We start from the raw sequence: 22,709 nt of genomic DNA on the forward strand, positions 1-22,709 counted from the left end.
TCTGAGCAGAACATCTGAAGTGTCCCTCAGGAAACTCCGTCCTCTTTAAGGTGAGACATAGGTGGGTTAGTATCTGAAACTGAAATGGGTTGAGAACAGGTTGTAGAAGGAGGAGAGACAGTGTCGTACTTGTGCAGAGGAAGTGAGGATATCCACTGAGGCTGAGGTTGGTCAGGAGATTGGTGGAGTTAATGATTGTCTCCTTTGGTCCTTCGTTTTCCTAGTGGAAATTGTGTATCGGCTAAATGTTGGAGGGTGAACTGGCAGGTGGTGAGAGAGTGATGAGTTATCGTGGAGCACTTGAGCCAGGAGAGCAGACAGAGGAGCGGTGTAGAGGTTCTTTAGGAGAGTTCGGAAAAAAGACACAGGGAATGAATAACAATACGTTGGAATCCCAATGTCTGACCATCGACAATAAAACAGATTTATCTAAGGGAGGGACCAGCAACAAGAAATGTAGGAATTCAAGAAATCTATTGATACACAGAAGAGTAGTGCCTGATTACCACTTGTGTGAGCCAGAAAATCTGAAGTCTCCCTCAGGAAACTCGGTCCTATTTAAGGTGGAGACATAGGTGGGTTAGTATCTGAAACTGAATGGGGTTGAGAACAGGTTGTAGAAGGAGAGGAGGACAGTGTCATACTAGTGCAGAGGAAGTGAGCATATCCACTGAGGCTGAGTTTGGTCAGGAGATTGGTGGAGTTAACTATTGTCTCCTTCGGTCCTTCTTTTCCTAGTGGACGTTGTGGATCGGCAAAATGTTGGAGGGTGGACTGGCAGGTGGTGAGAGAGCGATGAGTTATCGAGGAGCACTTGAGCCAGGAGAGCAGAGAGAGGATCGGTGTAGAGGTTCTTAAGGAGATTTCTGAAAAAAGACACATAACAATAACAATACGTTCGAATCTAATGTCTGAGAATTGACAAAGACAAACAGATTTCTCTAAGGGAGGGACAGCAACAAGAAATGTAAGATTTCAAGAAGTCCATGATACACAGAAGAGTAGTGTCTGATTACCACTTGTGTGAGCAGAACATCTGAAGTCTCCCTCAGGAAACTCGGTCCTATTTAAGGTGAGACATAGGTGGGTTAGTATCTGAAACTGAAATGGGTTGAGAACAGGTTGTAGAAGGAGGGGAGACAGTGTCGTACTGGTGCAGAGGAAGTGAGGATATCCACTGAGGCTGAGGTTGGTCAGGAGATTGGTGGAGTTAATTATTGTCTCCTTCGGTCCTTCTTTTCCTTGTGGACGTTGTGGATCGGCAAAATGTTGGAGGGTGGACTGGCAGGTGGTGAGAGAGTGATGAGTTATCAAGGAGCACTTGAGCCAGGAGAGCAGACAGAGGATTGGTGTAGAGGTTCTTAAGGAGAGTTCTGAAATAAGACACATAACAACAATAATACGTTGGAATCCAATGTCTGAGAATTGACAAAGACAAACAGATTTCTCTAAGGGAGGGACAGCAACAAGAAATGTAAGATTTCAAGAAGTCCATGATATACAGAAGAGTAATGTCTGATTACCACTTGTGTGAGCAGAACATCTGAAGTCTCCCTCAGGAAACTCGGTCCTATTTAAGGTGAGACATAGGTGGGTTAGTATCTGAAACTGAAATGGGTTGAGAACAGGTTGTAGAAGGAGGAGAGACAGTGTCATACTAGTGCAGAGGAAGTGAGGGAATCCACTGAGGCTGAGTTTGGTCAGGAGATTGGTGGAGTTAATAATTGTCTCCTTCGGTCCTTCTTTTCCTTGTGGACGTTGTGGATTGGCAAAATGTTGGAGGGTGGACTGGCAGGTGGTGAGAGAGTGATGAGTTATCATGGAGCACTTGAGCCAGGAGAGCAGACAGAGGAGTGGTGTAGAGGTTCTTAAGGAGAGCTCTGAAAAAAGACACAGGTCATGAATAACAATACGTTGGAATCCAATGTCTGAGAAATGACAAAGACAAACAGATTTCTCTAAGGGAGGGACAGCAACAAGAAATGTAAGATTTCAAGAAGTCCATGATACACAGAAGAGCAGTGTCTGATTACCACTTGTCTGAGCAGAACATCTGAAGTGTCCCTCAGGAAACTCCGTCCTCTTTAAGGTGAGACATAGGTGGGTTAGTATCTGAAACTGAAATGGGTTGAGAACAGGTTGTAGAAGGAGGAGAGACAGTGTCGTACTTGTGCAGAGGAAGTGAGGATATCCACTGAGGCTGAGGTTGGTCAGGAGATTGGTGGAGTTAATGATTGTCTCCTTTGGTCCTTCGTTTCCTAGTGGAAATTGTGTATCGGCTAAATGTTGGAGGGTGAACTGGCAGGTGGTGAGAGAGCGATGAGTTATCGAGGAGCCCTTGAGCCAGGAGAGCAGACAGAGGAGTGGTGTAGAGGTTCTTTAGGAGAGTTCGGAAAAATGACACAGGGAATGAATAACAATACGTTGGAATCCAATGTCTGACCATCGACAATAAAAACAGATTTCACTAAGGGAGGGACAGCAACAAGAAATGTAGGAATTCAAGAAATCTATGATACACAGAAGAGTAGTGCCTGATTACCACTTGTGTGAGCAGAACATCTGAAGTCTCCCTCAGGAAACTCGGTCCTATTTAAGGTGAGACATAGGTGGGTTAGTATCTGAAACTGAAATGGGTTGAGAACAGGTTGTAGAAGGAGAGGAGACAGTGTCATACTAGTGCAGAGGAAGTGAGCATATCCACTGAGGCTGAGTTTGGTCAGGAGATTGGTGGAGTTAACTATTGTCTCCTTCGGTCCTTCGTTTCCTTGTGGACGTTGTGGATCGGCAAAATGTTGGAGGGTGGACTGGCAGGTGGTGAGAGAGTGATGAGTTATCGAGGAGCACTTGAGCCAGGAGAGCAGACAGAGGATTGGTGTAGAGGTTCTTAAGGAGAGTTCTGAAAAAAGACACATAACAATAATACGTTGGAATCCAATGTCTGAGAATTGACAAAGACAAACAGATTTCTCTAAGGGAGGGACAGCAACAAGAAATGTAAGATTTCAAGAAGTCCATGATACACAGAAGAGTAGTGTCTGATTACCACTTGTGTGAGCAGAACATCTGAAGTCTCCCTCAGGAAACTCGGTCCTATTTAAGGTGAGGCATAGGTGGGTTAGTATCTGAAACTGAAATGGGTTGAGAAGAGGTTGTAGAAGGAGGGGAGACAGTGTCGTACTGGTGCAGAGGAAGTCAGGATATCCACTGAGGCTGAGTTTGGTCAGGAGATTGGTGGAGTTAATAATTGTCTCCTTCGGTCCTTCTTTTCCTAGTGGACGTTGTGGATCGGCAAAATGTTGGAGGGTGGACTGGCAGGTGGTGAGAGAGTGATGAGTTATCGAGGAGCACTTGAGCCAGGAGAGCAGACAGAGGAGCGGTGTAGAGGTTCTTAAGGAGAGTTCTGAAAAAAGACACAGAGGATGAATAACAATACGTTGGAATCCAATGTCTGAGCATTGACAAAGAAAACAGATTTCTTTAAGGGAGGGACAGCAACAAGAAATTTAAGAATTCAAGAAATCTATGATAAACAGAAGAAGAGCATCTGATTACCACTTGTGTCAGCAGAACAATCTGAAGTCTCCCTCAGGTAACCGAGTCCTATTTAAGGCGAGACATAGTTGGGTTTTATCTGAAACTGAAATGGGTTGAGAATGTGATGTAAAAGATGGGGTGATGGTTTCTTACTGGTGCAGAGGAGGAGAGGATATATGCAGATAATGAAGTTGGCAGGAAATTGGTGGAGTGAATGATTCTTATCAGTATCCTGGAGGAGAGGTAATGGGATTAGTATCTGAAACTGGAATGATTTGAGAATGTGTTGTAAAAGGAGTGGTGAAGATGTCTTACTGTTGCAGATGAGGCGATGATATCCACAGAGGCTGAGGGCAGCACAAGATTGCTGTATGGTGGAGTTGGTGATTGTCTCCTTCTTTCCATCTTTTCTAAGTTGGAGTTGTGGATTGGTGAAAGGTTTGATGGGTGCACTTGGAGGTAATTTACTATGCATTATATAGGAGGATTGTACCATAAGGGTCTCCAGAAAAACAGTTTGGTGATTCTGAAAAAGTGTCAGACTTGGGTTTGAATTCCTCTTGTGGCAGGAAAGGCATATGGCTTAAGATATGTCAGGTCTAAATGAAAGTTGTACTGGCTTGCTGTACTGACCCCTGAATAGAGGAGCTACTTAAAATAATCCTCCAGTCTGAGAGGATTTCATGAGCAGGGGTCAATATCCAGTAGTCAACAGGTGATGGGTTAGCTTACACGCTGGTTAGGTCACCAGTCCACCACAGCTGTATTTACCATTTTTTAGGAATCATAAGTATGAGTTTTTTGTTTTTTCAATGACCTCAGGCAGGAAGGTAATTGTAAGGTTATGGCTGGATTTTGTTTTTTTAATCAATCTGTTTTGTTCCATACTTTAACGAGTGTCACAAGACAGAGAAGATTTAAAGCTCTGACTAATAGCAGTGGTTGAAGTTAGTTTTAAAGAAACAATAAAAAAAGAGTTGGGAGCCTTAACCAAAATAAACAAAATGAAGAAGCCTCAGACCAGCCAACCAGCTGATGATCACATCTGGGCCATCTCCCTGCCAATTCAAATGCTAGAACCCAAAGAGCAGAAAACAGGACTACTGCTAACTCCCAACTCAATTACAAAAAAAAATTATTTAAAAGCATGGCTTGTTGACTGGCATGCTGGGGGATATAGAAGAGAGGAGCTGGGACCAAAGCTTTTCCCACATTTTGGTCAAAATGTCTACCTCAGATCATGTAAAATAATCAAGATGTTTTAATAGAAAATGTTCAAAGTGACACTGGATGTTTAAAATGTGTAAAGGAGCGAGGTGAATCCTTAACAATTTAAAATAGCCACTCCATTCTTCCAAACAGTCTCGATGCTCAGAGGGGATCCCCACCCTGATGCTCCTTCCCACCTGCCACACCCGGAGAGCCAGACCGTTGCTGCTTTGACCTTTCCCTGTGTGACTCTGGCTCCTTCGTCCGAATGGGCACAGAGGCGATGCTTCTTTGTGGCTGTGTCCTCTCTTTGCTGCCAGCAGCCTGCAGCTTTGGCAGGCTCTTCTTCTGCCATCTGGATCACAACCACGGGGGGAATCTGCTTGTGCTTCCTCACCAGCAAGTTCATGGAGGTCTATATGGCGTCTTTGAAGGGTGCAAGGGTGAGCTAATGATTGGCAACATCTTTCTTTGCTGCTTGTATGTTGCAGCTCACCCCATTAAGAGCTCAACCTCCCTTACTGGTAAGTACGGGAATTGTAAGGAGCCAGGCTGCGCCCACTGGTCTACGGCAGCACTGCACTCTTTGACCAGGTGCCTCACCGACTCAGGCGCGCCACAACCAGGTCGGGAGTAAGTAGATACAGTTGACATGCCCTGGGAGTGCATGACGGTCCTGACTGGGAGAATCCCATGAGCCATCATTCATGATATGTTATGAAGACTGTTTTAAAGAATAGGATAGTTCATAGTTGGTCACACTTTAAAAGAGACATCCAGCTGTTGTTGGGTGAGAGATGGGGTTTACCCTGGAGATATCACCAGTCCATCAAAGAGGTATCAGAGGTGACCAGCTTTTTTTCAATGCATCTCAGACATAGAGGTAATGGTAAGCTTTCAGACTGGTTTCCTATTAAATAACCTGTTCGTGTCCATATATTAAATTGGGTCCCAGGACACAGAACATGTACATTTCTGACCAATAGCAATGGTTGGACTGAGGTTAAATAAAATTTTAAATAAAAATGAGTCCAGTGCCGAGTGAATCTGTTAGCAGTGTTTTAGCAAGGGTAGGGAGCGTGACTCATGTCTAGAGGTACCAGTCCTCAACGCAGCTGTCCTGTGCTTGAGTCCTCATGGAGAGACAGATCTTTGCTTCATGTCTCTCTGTCTCATTTTATTTTCCACTTAATAAACACTAGTGCCTCAAACAAACTAGGGGTTTAACATCAAGTGATCCCCAAAAGGTTTTAAGCTTTACCTGAAAACTTACTTCAACCACTTCTACCAAGGACAACAGTGGCACAGGAGCTAAGAGATGGCCCTGCAACCAGTGGGTTGTTTTGTCCTTGAGAAAGACACTTCACCTGCTTTGCCTGCTAATGGTGGTCAGAGGGCCCGATGGTAGATTAGATTAGATTCAACTTTGTTGTCATTACACAGGTACAGGTACAAGGCAACGAAATGCAGTTCAGGTCTAACTAGAAGTGCAATAGCAGCAAGTGCAGGATAAACAATGGTTCCATAAGTACAGGACATGGGTTTTTACTGAATAAATATAGAGATGGATACTATACAGTTGTATTTTATGGAAGCCTGGCTTCTGCTAATCTGCCCCAGGGTAACTGTGGCTGCAATGAAGTTTACCACCACCAGCGTGTAAATGAATGGGTGCATGACTGAAAGTAGTTTAAAGCGCTATGGGGTTGTCAGACTTGATAAAGCGCTATACAAGTACAGGCCATTTGCCATTTGCCATTTACTAGAAGGAGGCCCTGAAACACATGGGCACATGGAGGATAACAGCAATGGCAGTTTAAATCAATCACAGCTACAGCCACTGACCAAAAAACAGAATCACCAAGTCAGCACCCAGTAGAAATGGTCCAGCTTTGTTTTATTCTCCTCCACAAGCAGACCACTGGCAGGTGTCAAAATGAATCATACAGGAAGCCGCTAAGTCCATATAAGCCCTCAGGGGGCACAAGTGATGACAATATAAGTGAGGTGATGGTGTCACAGGTAGTTACCGGTGTGTCTGGGAGTCAGCTGGAACAGTGAGCAAAGGTCAGCAGACACAGAGAATGACTCGTAGACGCATCAGACAGCACCACCAGCAGGTGGTGGAGTTGGATAGAGTTGTATTGCATGCGTTCATGGAGCTGTTTGTAGAAATCCATTAACCTGGCTAATGAGACATACAGATGTCACAGTGACCAAAGATGGGACCAGACATCTGTATGCCCCACATGCCAGGTAATGGCATGAAACACTCACTCAGGCTCATTACTTAACATGTGGAGTATAAAGATGTCATGGTAAACCATGTTGGAACCAGACATCTATATTCCCCACATGTAAGGCAATGGCATTAAATGCCCACCAAGTCCCGTTCCTTGGAATGTAGGGAGTAGAGGTGGGCGATACCGGGAATTTTTAATCGATCCGATACCAAGTAAATACAAGGGGCAGTATCGCCGATATCGATCCGATACCAATACTTTTAACATTTGATTTTTATTTTATTATTACAATTAAATAATAATAATAAAGTTATGTTCAGTGTTTTTTTCCTAATCCACCGCCTATATCTTTCAATCCTCATGTAATTTTGTCCGTACCTGCTTGTTGCTTTAATCCTATAATTTTCCCCGTCGTGGGATAAATAAAGGATTAGGTAATGTTATCTTATCTTAAATAACACTTTTTAATAGGATATATGTACTGGGTTCTTTCAAGGTCTTAATTACATTTTCTGTGTGGGCTCCAGTAACATATGATAGATAATATCTACTTTGAAAATTAACATGAACTGCTGCTCTGATCTACCTGGATGTCCTCCGGAGGACTGAAACGCCTCAGTCAGTGACGTCAGTCTGTGGGTCTGTCGGGGCAATCAGGGAAGTTTCCTCTGTCGCTCTACGTTTTCTTCCTCATGGTTTTTCACGTGCTTAGATACATTTGTTGTGTTTCCACTTAATTTAACCGGCTTTTTACAAAACATATTTCTCTCTTCATGTTTTTCCGCTCTAGCGGTCTCTCTCTCTCTCTCTTCGTGTCTGAACAGGAGCCGCGCGCCGCGCGCGGCGGTTGTTTGTGTATGTTGAGTTGAGAGAGCACAGTGGGCGGGACAGGCTGAACCTGCGTGCTGATTGGCTGGCGCCGCTGAGCCATGTACGAGAGGGGAGGGGGAGCAGCAGCCAGCAGAGTGCCTGCCCGTGACACAGAAGGGGATACTGGTGAATCTGCGGCAGTCAGCGCGCGCGGGAGAGAATAAAAAGGATCGATCCTGTTAAAAGAATATTGTTCAATATCAATACCCGCGTTGGTATCGATAGTATCGATCCTAGGATCGATCCGCCCACCTCTAGTAGGGAGTATAGATGTCTGGATCCAATATTGGGCCTCAATTAACATCCATTCTCCTCACATGCCAAGAAATGGCATATAACACCCACCTGGGCTCAATGTCCTCCAAGTGGGGCTTATAGATCTCTGATTCCAACATTGTTTACCATGACAACTACATGGTCCGCATCACAGACAATGACACGACAGACCCACAAAGCCTAATTAATTCACAATACGATGTCATGGTAAACAATGTTTGAACCAGACATGTATATTCTCCACATGCCAAGCAATGGCACAGAATGCCCACCCAGTCCCAATCCCTGGCATGTGGGGAGTACAGACGTCTGGATCCAACATTAGTCCACGATAGCTATGTTTACATGCACAGAAATTTCAAAATTGGATTAAAATGTATTTGGATTATTCCATTTATATGGGTAAACAATTAATTAATTAAATCATAATGTGCATGTATATGCACCTGAATTTATTCAGAATATAACCACTCTGACATACGCAGTTCTCAAATTTCCCCCCAAAAAACAGAAGTACATCTGTCTTTGCTAAACTACAAAAATAGTAAACAAAGCAGTATTATACAAATATGTTTGTCTTCAGAGCTCCAAGAATGGACTTGTACAATGTTCTAATTACGGTGGAAACGTTACTGAGTAAGCGACAATTTTGAGCTCATTTATGTATCGAACAGAAAAGTTGCATCGGGAACCGCGACAGTTTTACTTCCTGACGTATTTCCGCTAACATTGGAAAACCTCACGTTAACGTTAACGTTGATCGCAGGTGGTGAATTGGGGTGGGGGCGGTGGGAAGACAACAAGTTTTGGGGGGTTGTTACGACGACAAATTTTGCGTGGACGACGGGCGGACCGGGAGGGGGGGGGGTTGGTGTGGTACGGTGCCATTTTTTGCACGGACGACGGGCGGACCGGGAAGGGGGGGAGGGTTGGGGTGGTATGACGCCATTTTTTGCCCGGACAACTGGCGGACCGGGGGGTGGGGGTCTGGGGTTGTACGCCGACAATTTTTGCGCGGACGACTGGCGGACCGGAGGGGTTGGTCTGGGGTTGTAAGGCGACAATTTTTGCGCGGACGACTGGCGGACCGGGGGGGTGGGTCTGGGGTTGTAAGGCGACAATTATTGCGCGGACGACAGGCGGACCGGGAAGGGGGGGGGTTTGGGGTTGTACAACGACAATTTTTGCGCGGACGACGGGCGGACCGGGAGGGGGGGGGTTTGGGTGGTACAACGCCATTTTTTGCCCGGACAACTGGCGGACCGGGGGGTGGGGGTCTGGGGTTGTACGCCGACAATTTTTGCGCGGACGACTGGCGGACCGGGAGAGGGGGGGGGGGGGTGTTGGGGTTATGTACGCCGACAATTTTTGCGCGGACGACTAGCGGACCGGGGAGGGTCTGTGGTTGTACGCCGACAATTTTTGCGCGGACGACTGCCGGACCTGGGGGGTGGGTCTGGGGTTGTACGGCGACAATTTTTGCGCGGACAACTAGCGGACCGGGGAGGGTCTGTGGTTGTACGCCGACAATTTTTGCGCGGACGACTGCCGGACCTGGGGGGTGGGTCTGGGGTTGTACGGCGACAATTTTTGCGCGGACGACGGGTGGACCGGGAGGGGGGGGGTTTGGGGTTGTACGACGACAATTTTTGCGCGGACGACTGGCGGACCAGGAGGGGGGGGGGGGGGGGTGGGTGTACGGCGACAATTTTTGCGCTGACGACTAGCGGACCGGGGAGGGTCTGTGGCTGTACGTCGACAATTTTTGCGCGGACGACTGCCGGACCTGGGGGGAGGGTCTGGGGTTGTACGACGACAATTTTTGCGCGGACGACTGGCGGACCAGGAGGGGGGGGGGGGGGGGGGGTGTACGGCGACAATTTTTGCGCGGACGACTAGCGGACCGGGGAGGGTCTGTGGTTGTACGTCGACAATTTTTGCGCGGACGACTGCCGGACCTGGGGGGAGGGTCTGGGGTTGTACGGCGACAATTTTTGCGCGGACGACGGGTGGACCGGGAGGGGGGGGTTTGGGGTTGTACGACGACAATTTTTGCGCGGACGACTGGCGGACCAGGAGGGGGGGTTGGGGTTGTACGCCGACAATTTTTGCGCGGACGACGGGCGGACCGGGAGGGGGGGGGGGGGGGTGTTGAGGTGGTACGACGACAACTTTTGCCCGGACAACTGGCGGCCCGGGGGGTGGGGGTCTGGGGTTGTACGCCGACAATTTTTGCGCGGACGACTGGCGGACCGGGAGAGGGGGGGGGGGGGGTGTTTGGGGTTGTACGCCGACAATTTTTGCGCGGAGGACTGGCGGACCGGGAGGGGGGGGGGTTGGTACGACGACAATTTTTGCGCGGACGACTGGCGGACCGGGAGGGGGGGGTTTGGGGTTGTACGCCGACAATTTTTGCGCGGACAACTGCCGGACCGGGGGGGGGGGGGGTCTGTGGTTGTACGCCGACAATTTTTCCGCGGACAACGGGCGGACCGGGAGGGTGGGGGTTGGTGTGGTACGACGCCATTTTTTGCGCGGACGACGGGCGGACCAGGAGGGGGGGTTGGGGTGGTACGACGCCATTTTTTGCCCGGACAACTGGCGGACCGGGGGGTGGGGGTCTGGGGTTGTACGCCGACAATTTTTGGGCGGACGACTGGCGGACCGGGAGGGGGGGGGGTTGGGGTTGTACACCGACAATTTTTGCACGGACTACTGGCAGAGCGGGGGGGGGGGGGTTAGACGACAAGTTTTGCGCAGACGACTGGCGGAGCGGTGGGGGGGGGCGTATCCATGTTTTTTTGCCTGTTTTTTCCCTGCCATTCACTATATGCACGAGCGAAAGCAACAACAAAAAAACGCGTGTTAATGTCATATAAACATGCAAGCATATCGAGTTAGTTTTTTTTTTTTTTTTGGAATGTTGGCGAGGCGGTAGCGTGAGTTTGGCGAGGCAGCTGCCTTGCCAAGATAGTGCTGCGGGAAACACTGCCGCCAAGCATTCATATGCTTGCTGATCGGATGATCAATCAGCATAAACCACCCCTGTCATTTGGTATACAATTAAATTTTGACTGAGCTTAATTCGATTATCATATTCCAATTGGCTTGTTTATATGACGCTTTCGACCGTTTATTCCTATTACTGTTGTCCATGTAAACATAGCTAATGACATCTGTGGGCGCCACATACCAGACAATGGCACTGTCGAAATGGGATATAAAAATGTCATGATGACCAATGTTGGAACCAAACCTATGTATTCCCCACATGCCAGGGAATGGCACCCACTGAGTCTCATTCCATGACATTTGGGGTTTACATATGTCTGGATAATGTACTGGAACACAATAAAATATCTATGCCGGGCAATGGCACAAAACACCCACCCAGACTCATTGTCTGGTTCCAACATTGGAATCCTGGAAAACTGTACCCCACATGCTGGGACATGGCAAAAATGTCCCACCCAGTTTCCATGCCTGGCCTTTGGGATGTACATACATCTGAGCCACAATGACATTTGTACACCCCACATGCCAGTCAATAGCATGAGTCGCCCACCCAGGCTCAATATCTGTTATGAGGGGTGTACAAATATCTTGATAGAATATTGGGTAACAATAACATCTGTCTGCCCACACATACCAGGCAAGAACACAAAACACTTGCTCAGGCTCATTGTTTGGCACATAGCACATATAGATGTCTGGTTATAGCATTACTAACCATGACAACTGTAGGTCCCAAATGCCAGACAACAGCTTGAAACACCCACTCAGGCTCATTCCCTAGCATGTGGCCATAAAGATATCATGGTGGCAAATGGAGCAACCAGACATCTGTAAGCCCCACATGCCTGGCAAAAACATTAAATGCTCACCCTGGCTCATTGCCTGCCATGTGGGGCATACAGATCTTTTGTCCCAGCATAAAAAAACACGATAACAGTAAGCTCCACATATCAGGCAATGGCACAAAACACCAACTCAGACTCATTACTTAGTATGTGGGGTATACAGATACCTCAGTGGTCAATGGAGGAACCCGCATCTGTATGCCCCACATGTGCTGCATACACACTAAATTCCAAACTGTTCTTACTACCATGATAACAGAAAGCTCAACATATCAGGCAATAGCACAAAACACCAACCCAGATTCATTACCTAGTATGTGGGGTATACAGATATTGTGGTGGTCAATGGAGGAGCCCCACATCTGTATGCCCCACATGCACTGCATACACACTAAATTCCAAACCATTCTCACTACCATAACAGAAAGCTCAACATATCAGGCAATAGCACAAAACACCAACCCAGATTCATTACCTAGTATGTGGGGTATACAGATACTGTGGTGGTCAATGGAGGAACCCCACATCTGTATGCCCCACATGTGCTGAACAGACACTAAATTCCAAACCATTCTCACTACCATGATAACAGAAAGCTCAACATATCAGGCAATAGCACAAAACACTACATTATTTACTTAGTATGTGGGGTATACAAATATTGTGGCGGTCAATGGAGGAACCTCGCATCTGTATGCCCCACATGTGCTGAACAGACACTAAATTCCAAACTGTTCTCACTAACTGGCATGTAGGGCTTACAGACATCTGATACTAAAATTGATCCCCATGACAGCTGTATGCCCCACACACCAAGCAAAGGTAAGAAAGGCCTTTCAGGCTTCTTGCTTCATATATGAGATGTACAGATGTCTGATTCCACTGTTAGTGTTTTGATTTATTGATGTTTATATTTTAATTTTCTTTGTGTCTTGACTATGATAATTTTCTTCTTAGGTTCTGCCTAATCTAGTTCTTTTGTCTGTTTGTTATGGTATTAAGGTGTTGCCAAATTAGTTCCTTTCCTTAGGCTATTTATTGTGTGGTGTATTGCTTTGGTTGATTCTTTTGTGTTGTATTTGTAGTCATGTTACATTTATATTGTTAAATGTCTGTTTGACAACGGATCTAGTTTGGAGTGCTGTGTGGCACGTTTTTTAATGAAAAGAGGGAGCGCGCAAGGAACGTAGTCAGTGTGAAGCTGGCTTAAGTCTCAGCTGATTCAAATCTCACCTGATTGCTCTCCATTCTCTCTCCTTTAGCTGCAACTCACCTTCACTGATTAGCCCTTCTGCTTTGCCTGTCATTTCTCTTCAGACTATATAAGCTTAGCAGTTTGTTTTTCTACCCACTCCATCCTCCTGTAATAATAGCAGTTTCAACATTTTTCTGTCTGGTCCTTTGTAAAAGCTCTGTTCTCCTTGCAGCAGCATCATGACATAAGAATCCAGTCAAAACTCGGATCCGGTAGACATGAGCTTCAAGAGGTTTAAGATCAGTATGGGTAGTTACTGCATGAGCGGCTCCTCAAAGGCCCTAGTTCACCATTTAAAGACTAGATGTGGCAAACACTTCAAGAGCTGAGTGGAGGAATGTGATGCTTTTGTTCCCGCTGCCAAGAATTTGTCCAGGTCTTCTGTCCCTGCTTCCAAGGGTATAGCTAATGTCTCTGCTTTCGGGGATCCAGCTGACACTTCATGCTTGCCTGCTGCTTCATCCTCATTTCTCAAAAGAAGCGACACCATAAGACCTTCAAGCCCGTTCAGGATAATCAAGGGGGCTGGATGGTTCCTTTCTGGATGTCCATAGCAGCAAAGCTGTCGTGCTCTGTACTGTGGTTTTCATCAGAGCATATTGATCTACTACATGAGAGCCCAAGACCCTACTTCATGCCACCTGACAGCCCAAGACTCAATTCATCGTAACCCCAGAGTCCCCTCCTGACCGCCAAAGAGTCTCCTCATTGTCACCTCAGTCTGCTCAATGTCACTCCAGGGTCCACTCGTCTCCTCAGAGCCCAAAACCCCAGACTGTTGTGTCTCCAGAACCAGTGTGGGGGTATGTCTGTTTCCCTTCCTCAGGCAGGGTGTGACAGGTGCTGCAGGCTGACAGGTGCAACTTGTCAAGAGCCAATCAGGAACTGGATAAAGGGGAGCAGTTCCCGACAACAAATGCCAATTCTAAGCCTTGGATCTTTGGAATTTTCTTCGCTGTTGTATTCTGGTTCCAATCCTCGCTTCCAGGTCATCGTTGTTCTCCTCCGGGATTACCTGTGATCACAATCCCTGTGCAAGGTACTCCATCTCCAGCCTGTCCACCCTCAAACGTTCAGCAGCAAGGAAGAACATTGCAACTACCCAGCTGCCACCAACTTCTGTTTTGAGACATACCTACCTCTGTCTTGAGGGGAGGGGTGGTTGTGAATGAGCAGTTAATGGTTTGCTTTTTTGTATTAAAAAATGTCATTAAGTTATTGCACTTAACTATTGTGAATGTGGAGGTAATGTTATCTTGTGGTTTGGTGTGTTTTGGAAATGTAGAAAATAGAGTGCTGGGGTTTGAGGAATTAGAATGAATAATGTCTGAGTAGAATTATAGATTTGAGTGCCAAGTTGTGAGTGTTGGCAGAATCTTTAAAAGCTCTGGAAAGGACAGTGAGACCAGTTTTTTCTATAAAGATGTTCAAATGTTCTGTGATTCTTTTAGAGTTCGGGGAGTTTAGATGTGTACCATTGGACTGAGGTGGAAAATGAGACTGTAGCTGTTTTAAGAGGGGCTAACTGATTAAGGACGGAGGAGAGAGTGTGGTTGTAAAAATTGACCAGATTAATGATTGTGGGATCAGAGGGAAGGTGAGATAGAGATTACAGTGGATGAAGAGGAACAAAGTGTGTTTGGAGAGAGTGACTTCCGGTTCTTATTGTCCGTGTGGGTTTGGGGGGGGGGGGGGTGCTAATGTCCAAAGTAATTGCCAGATGGTCAGAAATTGTGAGGTCAGTAAGTCACAAATTATTAATGGCAACATGGAGACTTGAGCAAACCAGGTTCCATATGTGTCCATGTGTATGAGTGGGTGAACTGACATGCTGTGTGAGCTGGAGACAGTTTAAGGTGTCCAAGAAATCACATGTTAATATAGCTGTGGGGGGTGTGGATGTTAAAGTCACCAGGAAGCAGGTCAGATGGAGAGATGGAGGATAGCTGTGTGACAAAATCTATGAAATCTGAAATAAATTAGGTCCATGGTTTAGGGGGGCAGTAGTTGACATCAGCAATGAGTGACTAGGCACCGGGCAATCTGAAGGCAAGATGTTGAAGAAAATTCAACCAGGATGGAGATGGGGCAGAGTGAGAGGTCACTGTGATGCATTACAGTGATGCCTCCTACTCGTCGTTCCAAATGGGGGTTATCAAAATTAGAGTATCCAGGTATCCAATATCTTTATCACCGCCATCAACGGCTCCAGATCCGTCACTACCATTAGTACCTCATGTTAAATATTCATGCCAGCCTTCTTTTCCTAATCTCAGTTCTCCAAAGGTTTCAGAACAAGCTGCTTCGTGTTATTCATCTCAATTCTCTGACATGGTTGTCCAGGTGAACCTACCTCTGCCGTCATTGCCAGAGCTCCATGGAGACACAAACCGGCTTCCTGCTCTCCAGGGCTGCGTCAGTGGATCTCCAGGCCTCTATGTTGCTCTCCAGAGTACCACCTTGGTCTCAGGTCTCCAGAGCTACCTCATGGGTACCAGCGGTTCGGCCACTGTTGACCAGAGCTCCTCTCTGCTCCACACTCCAGCCTGGAGTTCTATACTCCAAAGTCCAGCTACAAAGTCCAGCTTCTGGTCCCGGGTTCCGGTCTTCATAGTCCAGCCCAGATTCCAGTCTCCATAGTCCAGCCCAGGTTCCAGTCTCCATAGTCCTGCCCAGGTTCCAGTCTCCATAGTCCTGCCCAGGTTCCAGTCTTCATAGTCCTGCCCAGGTTCCAGTCTTCATAGTCCAGCCCAGGTTCCAGTCTCCATAGTCTAGCCCAGGTTCCAGTCTCCATAGTCCAGCCCAGGTTCCAATCTCCATAGTCCTGCCCAGGTTACAGTCTCCATAGTCCAGCACAGGTTCCAGTCTCCATAGTCTAGCCCAGGTTCCAGTCTCCATAGTCCTGCCCAGGTTCCAGTCTTCATAGTCCTGCCCAGGTTCCAGTCTTCATAGTCCAGCCCAGGTTCCAGTCTCCATAGTCTAGCCCAGGTTCCAGTCTCCATAGTCCTGCCCAGGTTCCAGTCTTCATAGTCCAGCCATGGTTCCAGTCTCCATAGTCCAGCCCAGGTTCCAATCTCCATAGTCTAGCCCAGGTTCCAGTCTCCATAGTCTAGCCCAGGTTCCAGTCTCCATAGTCTAGCCCAGGTTCCAATCTCCATAGTCCAGCCCAGGTTCCAGTCTCCATAGTCCAGCCCAGGTTCCAGTCTCCATAGTCTAGCCCATGTTCCAATCTCCATAGTCTAGCCCAGGTTCCAATCTCCATAGTCTAGCCCAGGTTCCAGTCTTCATAGTCCTGCCCAGGTTCCAGTCTCCATAGTCTAGCCCAGGTTCCAGTCTCCATAGTCTAGCCCAGGTTCCAATCTCCATAGTCTAGCCCAGGTTCCAGTCTCCATAGTCTAGCCCAGGTTCCAATCTCCATAGTCCAGCCCAGGTTCCAGTCTCCATAGTCCTGCCCAGGTTCCAGTCTTCATAGTCCAGCCATGGTTCCAGTCTCCATAGTCCAGCCCAGGTTCCAATCTCCATAGTCTAGCCCAGGTTCCAGTCTCCATAGTCTAGCCCAGGTTCCAGTCTCCATAGTCTAGCCCAGGTTCCAATCTCCATAGTCCAGCCCAGGTTCCAGTCTCCATAGTCCAGCCCAGGTTCCAGTCTCCATAGTCTAGCCCATGTTCCAATCTCCATAGTCTAGCCCATGTTCCAATCTCCATAGTCTAGCCCAGGTTCCAGTCTTCATAGTCCAGCCCAGGTTCCAGTCTCCATAGTCTAGCCCAGGTTCCAGTCTCCATAGTCTAGCCCAGGTTCCAATCTCCATAGTCTAGCTCAGGTTCCAGTCTTCATAGTCCTGCCCAGGTTCCAATCTCCATAGTCCTGCCCAGGTTCCAGTCTCCATAGTCCAGCACAGGTTCCAGTCTCCATAGTCTAGCCCAGGTTCCAGTCTCCATAGTCCTGCCCAGGTTCCAGTCTTCATAGTCCTGCCCACGTTCCAGTCTTCATAGTCCAGCCCAGGTTCCAGTCTCCATAGTCTAGCCCAGGTTCCAGTCTCCATAGTCCTGCCCAGGTTCCAGTCTTCATAGTCCAGCCATGGTTCCAGTCTCCATAGTCCAGCCCAGGTTCCAATCTCCATAGTCTAGCCCAGGTTCCAGTCTCCATAGTCTAGCCCAGGTTCCAATCTCCATAGTCCAGCCCAGGTTCCAGTCTCCATAGTCCAGCCCAGGTTCCAGTCTCCATAGTCTAGCCCAGGTTCCAATCTCCATAGTCTAGCCCAGGTTCCAATCTCCATAGTCTAGCCCAGGTTCCAGTCTTCATAGTCCTGCCCAGGTTCCAGTCTTCATAGTCCAGCCCAGGTTCCAGTCTCCATAGTCTAGCCCAGGTTCCAGTCTCCATAGTCTAGCCCAGGTTCCAATCTCCATAGTCTAGCTCAGGTTCCAGTCTTCATAGTCCTGCCCAGGTTCCAGTCTTCATAGTCCAGCCCAGGTTCCAGTCTCCATAGTCTAGCCCAGGTTCCAGTCTCCATAGTCTAGCCCAGGTTCCAATCTCCATAGTCCAGCCCAGGTTCCAGTCTCCATAGTCCAGCCCAGGTTCCAGTCTCCATAGTCCAGCCCAGGTTCCAATCTCCATAGTCTAGCCCAGGTTCCAGTCTCCATAGTCCAGCCCAGGTTCCAATCTCCATAGTCCAGCCCAGGTTCCAATCTTCCAATCTCCATAGTCTAGCCCAGGTTCCAGTCTCCATAGTCTAGCCCAGGTTCCAATCTCCATAGTTTAGCCCAGGTTCCAGTCTCCATAGTCCAGCCCAGGTTCCAGTCTCCATAGTCCAGCCCAGGTTCCAGTCTCCATAGTGTTTGTGTGTGTGTGTGTGTATGTGGTGGGGTTAATATCATCATCTGTACACCTCACATGTCCACCAATGGTAACAGAAAAACTCCCAAACAGCCTAAATACATAGCATGAGGGGCTTACAGATGTCTGGTTCCATCATTGTTCACCAGGACATCTGAATGCTCCATCAGCTAGGTTAATGGATCTCTACAACCCACCTTCACATGAACCTACAACACAAACCCTATCCAACTCCATCAAGTGCTGGTGATGCTGTCTAAGGAGCCTGCGAGACAGACTCTGTGTTCACTGACCTTCACCTGCTGCTCCGACTGACTGCTGGACGCTCCGGTAGCTGCCTGTGACACCACTGCTTCACTCACCGTGCCACCACTCATGCTCTCTGGTGGCCCTTTCTGACGTAGCGGCCTCCTGGAGTCAACATTTTTGACACCCGTCGTTCATCTATCTGCCTGTGGATGAAATAATGTCCGATTCAGACCATGACTATTGGGTGCTGACTTGGTGAAGATTGGGTGAAAAGATTTGTCAGTGAATGTAGCTGTGTTGATTGTTTCCAAAGTTGTTGGAAACCTGCCCGGTTTAACCGGACCACTTCAGGTGGCCCTCAGGACTTTTTAAAGGGCTTGGAGAGGGCTTTGCCGACATAAGAGAAAACCCTTTTAAGGATGGGTTTCTCTGCTGTCTTCAGTATTTTCTCGCTACAAAGAGAAAGTGTTGCCTTCTCTACGTCCTTTAAATCTAGCAAGATAAAGCGGTCGGCCTGTGACCAGCCAGTCTTTCCAGAGACCGCTCTCAAGATGTCAAGTGTCTGCTCCTCAGACACTGATAGTTTCAGCCCTGCGACATCCGTCTCCTCCTCACTGGGTTCCTCTTTAACAGCCAACGACTGCTGTGGTGCAACTCTCTTGTATCGCCGCTGAATGTATTTTTGGAGGAACGTTTTGATCCTCCCTCCAACTCCCTTGTTCTGCTGTTTTGTTGTGATTACTGGAACAGCTCTGTCATCCAACCCTTGATTTTTACAGGGTTCAATGATATCCTCTGAGATATCTTGGGTCTGTAAACGTTGTTGAGGGATGATATTTTTGATCTCCTTGACCTCTGATGGTTCCTTAGTGATGGATGTGTTCACCATCTCCAGCTCTGACTCCTTATCCTTAGAGATAAAATATTTTACATTCATCATTTCAGAAATTTCCTCATATATAAATTCATCCACCCTCTAAAGATCTGATTTGTTCTTTTTAAAGATAAATTTCTTTACCTTGCTCACTCCTAAAACCTCCTTAGAGATGAATCTGTCCACCATCTTCAGCTCTGACTCCTTTTCCATAGAGATAAAATAATTTACCTTCATTATTGCAGAAATCTTATCAGATATAAATTTATCCACCATCTAAACATCTGAGTCTTTAGTCTTTAAGATAAAATCATTTACCTTGTTAATCTCTGAAAGCGCCTCAGGGATGAATTTTTCCACTATTTTCAACCCCGACTCCCTTTCCTTAGAGATAAAATAATTTATCTTAGGGGTTGTTCAAAATCCTAGATATGTTTCGGACGCAATAAACCTATTGTTTGATAAAATTGTTTTCTGCACATGTTGCAAAAAAGGAATACACTGGTATAGATATTTTTAGAAAGCAAACTCAACATTTTAATATTTTAATATGAACTACATATATTGATTGGGTAGAAAACTTTATATCAGTACTTTGTTCAAACGAAGGGAAAAATATTATGTTTAGCATCATCATCTGGGTTGGTTGTTGTTATTTATAGTTCATCTTGTTCAAATGCATGCAGTTTTTATTTAAAACTGTGGACTAGTTAAAACATCCCATTGCTCAAACGCACCAATCCCCTAGAAACCGAAGGGTTTTGGACTCATTACATACAGCACTGTGACTTGCTCAGTAAAATCCATGTCCACCACGGTGAGTGTTACAGACAGGAGAAACCGGCTAACGTATAGATGCTCCTCCTATTTGATGACCCAGTAAAGCGAGCGTGGGTGAAATTGGCTTTGTTTTCTCTGCGGATTGTTTGCAAGAGAGAGGCGAAATGTCAAGCGACCAACAGCAGGGAATCAAGGAGAAAAATTAGCCTTGTTCGTATTTGGTGTGAACGCACCCTAAGGGAACGCCAGCCGTTAGCGCAACATGTTTTCAGAGCTGTTATGTGTTGTTAAAATTGATCAAAATAAGACGACACAACTAATCTCCTACTGACTTTATGCAGGACCTTTTGCAACATGCAGGAAGAAAATGAAACGCAGAGATACGCGTTCTGAAAGCTGGCCACTGGCAATAGCCCTGGACTCTGAGGGAAGGGCAGAGAAGCAAGGCAAAAACAAAGCACAGTCAGAAACGCACGGTTCAGAAACACTTCAGGCCAAGGTGTGTGTGCAGACAGATATTTAGCCGGCTGCTGTCTGTAACGCAGCAGTAGCATGAGCAGGTCTCAATCCCAAATAAGTAACCTCATGTTCAGAAACAAAGCCAAAAAAATACCACCTGTGACTCACAAAATTTACAAGTGACTTTAGAAAGAAATGAAAAACAGTTTATAATAAGCAAATTAGGCAACACTGTTGCCGCCTCTCTGTCAACAAGTTTGCTATGCAGGAGAAGAGCAAAATGTGCTAAAAATACGGGCCGTATTACAGCAGGTCATCATTTATGCGTACACAAGACCCCCACCACCAAAGAGTAGGGTTTGAGCACATGTGAAAGGGCTGGACATTGGAAACAACCCCTGAATCAGTTCAGTAACATCATCAGATATAACTTCATCAACCATCTAAAGTTCTGATTCCTTTATTTTAAAGATAAATTAATTTACCTTGCACATTTCAAAAAGCTCCTCAGAGATGAAACTGTCCACCATCTTCAGCTCTGACTCCTTTTCCTTAGAGATAAAATAATTTACCTTCATCATTGCAGAAATCTTATCAGATATAAATTTATCCACCATCTAAGCATCTGAGTCTTTAGTTTTGAAGATAAAATAATTTACCTTGTTCATCGCTGAAAGCTCCTCAGAAATGAATTCGTCCACCATCTTCAGCTCCAACTCCTTTTCCTTAGACATAAAATAATTGACCTTAGGTGTTGTTCAAAATCCTAGATATTTTCACAAGTGTACAAACATACTATTTTTTTCCGGACACCCTCCCCAAAAGCGTACATAAAAAGGCTGATTTTGGCAAGCCCCAATTTAGTATAATTGAGATATTCAACCTATTGTTTGATAAAATCTCTGTCTGCATATTTTGTAAAAAAAGGAATACACTGGAATATATCTTTTTAGAAAGCAAAGTCCACATGCAAACAAAACATTTGAATATCTTACTATCAACTACATATATTGATTGAGTAGAAAACTTTATATCAGTACTTTGTTCAAACAGAGCGATAAATATTATGTCTATCATGATCATCTGGGTTGGTTGCTGTTATTTATAGTTCGTCTTGTTCCAATGCATGCAGTGTTTATTTAAAACTGTGGACTAGTTAAAACACCCCATTGCTCAACTGATTCCTTCTTTTTAAAGATAAAATAATTTACCTTGTTCATCGCTGAAAGCTCCTCAGAAATGAATTCGTCCACCATCTTCAGCTCCAACTCCCTTTCCTTAGACAGAAAATAATTGACCTTCATCATTTCACAAATCTCAGCAGATGTAAATCAATCCACCATCTAAAGATCTGATTTCTTTTCTTTAGAGATAAAATAATTCACCTTGTTCATCGCTGAAAGCTCTTCAGAAATGAATTCGTCCACCAGCTTCAGATCTGATTCCTGGTCCTCAGGAATAAAATCCCTCTCCTTGTTGATCTCTGCTTCTGCCTCCTCGAGTTCTGGTTCCTCTGGGATCACCGGTAACATCTCAAACCACAAATGGTGGTACCTACGGAGGGACCCCCGAGATCTCTGAGTGGGTTTTTCCTCCACAGTCTGGGAATCACCCCGATCAAAACCGATGGGCTGAAGCTCTTCTGTCTGCTGCCTATTGAGGGCATCTAGCTGGTCTTCAACAACGTTTTGCTTCCTCTGCTGATGTTGTATACGCCTCTCAGCTAACAGTTCCTCTATTAGTATCTCTGCATGTGGAAGCATTATATCCAGTCTGTCCATCTCAGAGACATAAAAACCTAATTGATCATCCATGGGGCCGAGGACATAGCTCACTTTTTCTTTGACAAGTTTGACTAATTGCTTATTGAAGATGTCAAAGCTCTTGGGTTGAGTCGTTGGACGCATGTTAAGGTAGTCCAGAAATGATGTCAGTACTGACTTGCCCACAACGGTTTCCACATCCCCAGATGTGAAGCGTGCTTTGTAGATGAAGGCGGTACATAGATTGGCAACATCCAACACCAGCTCCTTTAGCTTAGATAAGGTGTCATCATCGGGTTCTCCTACGGCCAAATCCACGGTCTGCTCCATTGAGATGGACGAAAAGAAATCTTCCATCAATGATATCATAAAGTCTGCTGGGACTTCTGGAGCCCCTGAACTGGTGGAGTCGTTCATGGCTTCTTCGTTTGCACGGGTTCGTAAAGCAAACGCTGGGATTGTCAATCCCAGCGTTTGCTCTGGGATTGACAATCAATCAAT

General features: G+C 46.3%; 1 protein-coding gene and 3 long non-coding RNA genes across 4 annotated transcripts; all 4 read right to left on the reverse strand.

Moving 5' to 3' along the window:
- Positions 1 to 653: 653 nt before the first annotated feature.
- On the reverse strand, positions 654 to 1,644 carry LOC118561032. The gene is made up of 3 exons (XR_004929732.1): positions 1,524 to 1,644; positions 1,017 to 1,373; positions 654 to 866 (listed from the first exon to the last, which is right to left on the reverse strand). It is a non-coding gene; the product is annotated as an uncharacterized LOC118561032 (long non-coding RNA).
- Positions 1,645 to 1,694: 50 nt separating this feature from the next.
- On the reverse strand, positions 1,695 to 2,256 carry LOC118561034. The gene is made up of 3 exons (XR_004929734.1): positions 2,169 to 2,256; positions 2,037 to 2,080; positions 1,695 to 1,788 (listed from the first exon to the last, which is right to left on the reverse strand). It is a non-coding gene; the product is annotated as an uncharacterized LOC118561034 (long non-coding RNA).
- A 674-nt stretch (positions 2,257 to 2,930) lies between these two features.
- Positions 2,931 to 3,599, reverse strand: LOC118561033. The gene is made up of 3 exons (XR_004929733.1): positions 3,556 to 3,599; positions 3,182 to 3,403; positions 2,931 to 3,093 (listed from the first exon to the last, which is right to left on the reverse strand). It is a non-coding gene; the product is annotated as an uncharacterized LOC118561033 (long non-coding RNA).
- Positions 3,600 to 18,690: 15,091 nt separating this feature from the next.
- Positions 18,691 to 22,709, reverse strand: LOC118561035. The gene is made up of 7 exons (XM_036132747.1): positions 21,831 to 22,709; positions 21,657 to 21,722; positions 21,105 to 21,170; positions 20,931 to 20,996; positions 19,525 to 19,590; positions 19,351 to 19,410; positions 18,691 to 19,242 (listed from the first exon to the last, which is right to left on the reverse strand). The coding sequence occupies exons 1-7, from the start codon at positions 22,623 to 22,625 to the stop codon at positions 18,691 to 18,693; spliced, it is 1,671 nt and encodes a 556-aa protein (XP_035988640.1). The 5' UTR covers positions 22,626 to 22,709.

Source organism: Fundulus heteroclitus, unplaced genomic scaffold (assembly GCF_011125445.2).
Source record: "Fundulus heteroclitus isolate FHET01 unplaced genomic scaffold, MU-UCD_Fhet_4.1 scaffold_537, whole genome shotgun sequence".
NCBI lineage: Eukaryota > Metazoa > Chordata > Actinopteri > Cyprinodontiformes > Fundulidae > Fundulus > Fundulus heteroclitus.